Source organism: Euprymna scolopes, chromosome 29, assembly GCF_053919585.1.
Source record: "Euprymna scolopes isolate OS-2025 chromosome 29, ASM5391958v1, whole genome shotgun sequence".
Taxonomy (NCBI): domain Eukaryota; kingdom Metazoa; phylum Mollusca; class Cephalopoda; order Sepiida; family Sepiolidae; genus Euprymna; species Euprymna scolopes.
In genome coordinates this window covers 74089408-74096172 of record NC_136510.1, presented here as the reverse complement: position 1 = coordinate 74096172, position 6765 = coordinate 74089408, and the positions used below count along the sequence as shown (strand labels likewise).

Here is a 6765-nt window from a genome sequence, read left to right as displayed (position 1 = left end):
AAAAGATGAAATTGCCCAATTGTTGAAAAAGTAACTTAAAAAAATTTTATTTGTTGTGTATAATGTGAAATTAATTAAGACACACTCTTGGTTCTCAGGCTAAGATCAAACTGTAGTATCTGTTCTGTTCAAAGATGGTACAATAATATTGTGGAGTTTGCATTCGTGTTGGACATTCATAGAATGGAAATATATCTTACTCCTACAATATGTTTTGGAGATATACCTCCCCCCTCCCCACCTCATCTCCCTCCATAGCGAAATATATTCTGAAGCTACATTAACCATACTTAGATAAGTATGCTTCAGTTAAAACAAAGATGGTACAATAATATATTGTGGAGTCAGCGTTTGTGTTGAGCAGACATAGAATGCACAGCAGAAATATACAACAAATGAAGCCAAATTTCGATAGGCAAAAGACAAGATGGCAAACGTTAAAGGTAGTGGCCAAAGCAAAATGAGAAAAATTACATATAGGCATTAAAAATGGTTTTATGTTGTTTTTCTTACATATATTTTTAAATGAGGAATCGTTCCAATTTAAAATCCAGTTAGCATGATGCATGTAAACTTGCTTGATTCCTATCTCTCTTTTTTCTTTTTGTAACAAGGAAGTCACATGAAGGCCACTCAAGGATAAGGGTTAATGATTGTAAGGTGATCAGTGAAACAACAGCATAGTCATCAGTACTGGTGGAAATTGAGTAGAATATGAATTATTTAAAGTGATGGCTCAACAAAAATTTGTTTACATTGAATTTGAAGATGCAGTCAGCTGAAAAGTAGGCCTATAGTACAGAGTTCCACAAACGGGTAGATCTATGAAAGAAGCCATGTTCATGGAATTTGCATTTAGATTTAGGCACAGACAGAGAGTGGAGAAAATTGTTGATACTTGTAGATGGACGAGCATTTAATAATATACAAGAATAACAATATAAAACCCATACAAAATTTTTAATGTATTTTGCTCCGAGCGCGAACTTTTAGGTTTGTCGACAAGTCTACCAGTTCTATGTGAAATCTGTAACAAACCAAAAAGGATATTTACAATTTTTAATTTTATGTAGGAAAAAATAAAACATAAAAAATATTGCCTGTAACTTTTTTTTTTTTTTTTTACTATTTACATTTTTTTTTTGGTCCAAATTAAATTACCGCCAGGGGGGAAAGTTACCAATTCCAATGAAATGACTGCCCAATCTTCTAGCATCTAAGATGAACTTGATCTTGGGAAGGGGGGGGGAAGAGGGCAAAAGATGTTTTGAATTATGAAAAAATTTCCAGCTATTTTAGTCTGCAATATCAGGATCCTATTCTTCAAAAATAGTACAGGATAGATGGTTAAAAAAAAAAAAAAAAAAAATTAAATAAAAAAAAAAAAAGGCCGAGGAGGAAAAATAAAATTTAAAAAGTATGTTTTAGCAATTAATTAAAAGAATTGAAAATAAAATTTAAGAGATAAGCATTGAGCAATTAATGCTGTAATAAATCTGCTGAATAAGATTTCTTTTGGTCAAGAGGAGAACCATGCCCCCACACTTGTAACAAAAATCTGATTCCTGTTCAGAATTCCTCATATTGAAAAACAAAACTAAAAAATGTTTGAGATAGGTACCTGTGAGAAAACAAAAATATATTCCAAAAATCACAAACTAATCAGGTAGTTTTATTTTTATAAAGGAAATCATTTTTAAGTGACTAATGGGAATTTATAGGCATTACAACTAGCAAGTTTGTATAATTGAATTATCTCCCCTCCTCCCTATTTTTTTTAGATTGTTTTCAAAATGGCAGTCAAGACGGATGCCATAAAATTTGATTTTCTTATTTAAAAATAAAACTACTTGATTAATTTGTGATTTTTGGAATATAATATTTTTGCTCCACTACAGACACATACAGACTTTTTCTTTGATTTTAATTATAAGGGAAATACTGGACAAGAATGAAAAATCCTATCCTAATTTAATATTTCAAATCCAACCATTCAATTTAAAGGAACTACCTTTCTTTTGCTGATTTCAGTGACCGCATAATAATCGGTGCAAAATGTTTTTTGTCAATTACGTCAAATTCTTCAGTCAATTCCTCTGATTTAACTTTGTCAATGAATTGATTTTGGTTTTTCATTTGCATCGCTACATCTCGTTTGTGACGGACACTGCGTTCTTCATTTAAAACATCTTTGTGAACAGTTTTTTCTTTACCGAGAACACTTGGGTCATGATCTGCTTTCTTTATGCTTTCTAGCATCAAATGACGCCCTTGCTGGTTAGCCAGAACTGGATGTGCCTGGTTTGCTGGCTCTCGGTTGACGATTGGTGGATTTGCCTGGTTTGCTGGCTCTCGGTTGACGATTCGTGGATTTGCCTGGTTTGCTGGCTCTCGGTTGACAATTCGTGGATTTGCCTGGTTTGCTGGCTCTCGGTTGACGATTGGTGGATTTGCCTGGTTTGCTGGCTCTCGGTTGACGATTCGTGGATTTGCCTGGTTTGCTGGCTCTCGGTTGATGATTGGTGGATTTGCCTGGCCTGCCGGCTGTTGGTTGACGATCAGTTGATTGATCTGGTTAGCCAGAACTGGATTTGCCTGGTTTGCTGGCTCTCGGTTGACAATTGGTGGATTTGCCTGGTCTGCTGGCTGTTGGTTGACGATCGGTTGATTGGCTTGGACTGCCGGCTGTCGGTTGACGATTGGTTGATTGGCCTGGCCTGCCGGCTGTCGGTTGACAATCGGTGGATTAGCCACAATCGGTGGATTAGCCTGGCCTGCCGGCTGTTGGTTGACGATCGGTTGATTGATCTGGTTAGCCAGAACTGGATATGCCTGGTTTGCTGGCTGTCGGTTGACGATTGATGGATTGGCCTGTCCTGCCAGCTGTTGGTTGACGATCGGTTGATTGGCTTGGCCTACCGGCTGTTGGTTGACGATCGGTTGATTGGCCTGGCCTGCCGGCTGTTGGTTGACGATCGGTTGATTGGCCTGGCCTGCCGGCTGTTGGTTGACGATCGGTTGATTGGCCTGGCCTGCCGGCTGTTGGTTGACAATTGGTTGATTTGCTTGGCCTGCCAGCTGCTGATGTTCTGGTTGTTGCTGTGGAAATTTCTGAGGATTTGGTTGTACGTTCAGATTACCAGAATCTCTCTATTGGAAAAAAAAAAAAAAAAAAACCAAAAAAAGAAAACGTTTATTTTGTATTACAAACACCCAATGAAAAGTCTAAATTCTGGTTATAATTTCTAGATGAAAGAGGCCACTGTTTATGGATGTACAGAAATACAAAGGGATTAACATGAGAAAAGCAAATGAAAAAGATAGTAATGAATAAAATTTATTTTAAAGATATAAGCTTGAAACATTGTGTGTAGTGTGTAAGGAGTTGTGTGTGAAGGCTATGACAATGCAGTTTTAAAAAAACAAACAAAAACCATTGGGTACAAGACGAGGTAAAAACAATGACAATATTGAAAGATTTCAATAATTTTCAACTCACAGTTTCTGTGGAAATTCAACAGTGGACTCTTTCATATGTAATATATTGATGTTGGCATTCTGTGGATGTTCAGTGTAAATGGAGATGCCCTGATATTATTGTAGCTCTTTTGTTAAAACTGCAAACTTATTAATCTAAGCTAACAGGGATGCCCGGCATAGCCCGGTTGTAAAATACGCTTGAATATATTTTCTATCGATTCTTATACAGGTGACCCAAAAAAAAAACAGAGGACATTCAATTGTTTTTCTGAGCATTTTACAGTCAACGGAGAAAAAAAGGCAACCCCCCCCCAAAAAAAAACCCCTAGTGTTTTGATGTGATGTTTTGAATATAATAAACTAGTTATGACCAAAGTTTCATTTCATTTAAACAAAACACTAAGAAACGGGGCCTAATTAGAGTTGGAGCCCGCTTTTTTTTTGGGGGGGGGGTCACCCTGTATATTATAAAGTTGTGATTTCAAAAATAAAAAGATATATCCATATGACTTGGGTGCAACCGAAACCAAAACTCATAAAAAAATCTTAATTAAACGACAGTCACTCGGAATAAAAAAGATGTAAACGTGACACAAAAAATAACACACACTATCGTATTAATATATAGATTATAATTTACCAACATAATGTGTTGAACCAGAATGGCATCATGGTCTTATTTTTTTTTTAATTTTAAAACATACCTCATCTACGAAAAGGAAAAAAATTACAAATATGCACAACTACTCAGCAGAAGCATTTTGCCTCTTTTTAGCCATTGGGCTCCAAATGAGATTAGACATTTCCTGTAATGACCTGTTCCGTGTTTATTGCTGTGTGATGCTGGTTCTGTGCAGTTTTTGGAGGTCCACCCTCTCAGGCTTTGCCTTTCTCTTTATTACTAATCACTGCCGTGAGTGCCAACAGGACTGTACAGACATCTTTTGCAGAATCAGAGGGCTCCTTCTCTGACGTGCTGACCTCTCAATCCTACTTTTTGACCATAGTGTCACAGTTCTTGCAGTGGGAGAGAACTAAATACTCAGTAGATGTGGGTTATGCCCAGAGCCGGAAGTGGTAGGACAGCAGTAGAGTAAACTCGCAAAAGCTCTTAAATTATTGTAAAAATATGCGTTGGCATTTATGTTTGTTAAATTATTGTTATATTATTTACCAGTATTCAGTATGTTATTTCCATACATACAGGAGATAACTGACCAATTTTTATGATTTTAGGTTTAAATGAACAGCTACAGTAGGAATTGGAATACACCCTTCTAAAGCCTGATTGTCACAGTTGGTGAACTTCAAAAATGCAATCTAGACGTGAGGACACTTTAAAAAAATGATATGCAATAAAATTCTGTTTTAAGCTTGGAAGAAATGCCACAGAAATGTATGGAATACTTCAGACTGCTTTTGGACCATCTTGCATAAATCAAGCATCAGTTTTTGAGTGGTATAAGAAATTCAAAAGAGGGAAGGGAGTCTGTGAGGGATGATGAGAGGTGTGGGAGGATTAGGGAAGTCAGAACACCAGAGTTGATTGGCCAAATAAAGAATTTCATGGATAATGACCGTTGTGTGTCTATAGAGACAATAAGTGCACAGTTTAATGTCATTGTGAGAACTGTACACACAATTATTTGCAAGGAACTGAAGATGCAGAGGATTTCTGAAAAGTTTGTTTCAAGGGTGCTCAGAGAAGATCAGAAAGATAGACGTTGTTATGATAGCAGGGAGATGGTCGAACTGATCAATTCAGATCTCGCAGTTCTTGATGCACTGGTGACCTACAATGAAAGCTGGATCTACTGCTATGACTCAGAGTCCAAGAGACAGAGTTTCCAATGGAAGCATGCTAGCTCTCCCAGACCCAAGAAGGCCAGACAGCAAATCCATCCAGAAACTTATGATAATCCCTTTTTTTGACAGCATGGGCATGATCTACATGCACTGGGTTCCCACTGGACAGACAATCAACGAGGAACACTATGTTGAGGTTTTAAGGGAGTTCAGGAAGAAATTCCATCGGAAGAGGCCAGCACTCTTCAAATTGGGTCAGTGACATTTGCACCAGAACAATGCATCAGTCCACAACTATCCCTGTCACAGACTATTCCACCAAGATGGGCATTAAGACAGTTCCTCACCTTGCTCCTGTGACTTTTGGTTATTCCCTAAGCTCAAGGAAAACCTTAGAAGCTGTCGTTATGAGCCAAATGAGGTGAAAGAGGCTGTAGCAAGAGCCACTGACATGCTCACACATTAGGTCTTCCATGGGGCCTTCCAGAAGTTGTTGGAATGGTACAGTGTAAAAGTGTATTGCAGCCGGAAGAGATTACTTCGAAGGGGACTAGGGTTTCATATGTGTACTCTCAATCAAAAGTGCTCATACTAAAAATGTCTGGAAACTTATTAAATGCACCTCGAAATTATAATTATGTGTGTACGATATTTCTTTCTATTTTTTTTATTAAATAAGATCTAAGTGAAGTAACTTGCCGTCACAAATGTCGGAGTTAAGTAGAGTTATTTCTCTTGGGATGTAATAGATCCTTATATCGCTTTTTTTTTTCTTTGTTTTTTATATATTGCTAAATAAAAATTAAAATGAAATGCAGATAATCTATAAAACACATACTATAAAAAAAAATTCAGGCATTGGAAAAAAGAAAATAATAAAAATTTATGAATGTGAATTAAATACATCTTTTGGTTTTTGGAATAACTAATGATTTACATATTAGCAGATGTACCTGGCGTTGCCTGGTATTAAATGTAATGTTAAATTCCTTTAAAAAAAAAAAAATGAAGTAAAAAAAAAAATAGAAAAAAACTAATTGTTTGTGAGTATTATGTTTTTTCTAAACAGTTCACTTCTTGTAAGTAAAAAAAAAAAAATACTCAAACTGAGATCGAAACCAAAATCTGAAGACAGTCAAGTACGATAACGATTAAGCCAGCTTGCTGCAATCTATTTTCAAACCTACTTATTCTTAATGTAAGGAAGCTGTCATGTGAATGATCCATGCATGTGCAGTCATGAAACAGTTAACAGATAAAAATCTGATGACCCCCAAGTACCAATTTTGACGCCATAATAGGCCTTTTTCCCCAGATGAAAACAGATTAAAAAGTTTTCCATATGTCTGAATACCCTACATATCAAATTTCAAGTCTGTAGATCAAAAATTCTTTGAGTATATAGGTTGAAAATTTTCCTCACACGCACATTCACAATCATGCTAAAAGTCCAAGCTTAGAAGATGCCTTCCTTTTCTT

At 36.4% G+C, this 6765-nt stretch overlaps 1 protein-coding gene across 4 annotated transcripts in view; it reads right to left on the bottom strand.

The window, feature by feature from the left end:
- Positions 1-1045: 1045 nt before the first annotated feature.
- LOC145252720 (uncharacterized) overlaps positions 1046-6765 on the bottom strand; it is a 141473-nt gene continuing 135753 nt past the window's right edge. For all 4 annotated transcript variants that reach the window (XM_080112560.1, XM_080112562.1, XM_080112559.1 and 1 more), the window contains one exon: positions 1046-3150. In XM_080112560.1, coding sequence (XP_079968686.1) covers positions 2008-3150 — 1143 coding nt within the window. In that variant the 3' untranslated portion in view covers positions 1046-2007. The remainder of the gene's footprint in view (positions 3151-6765) is intronic.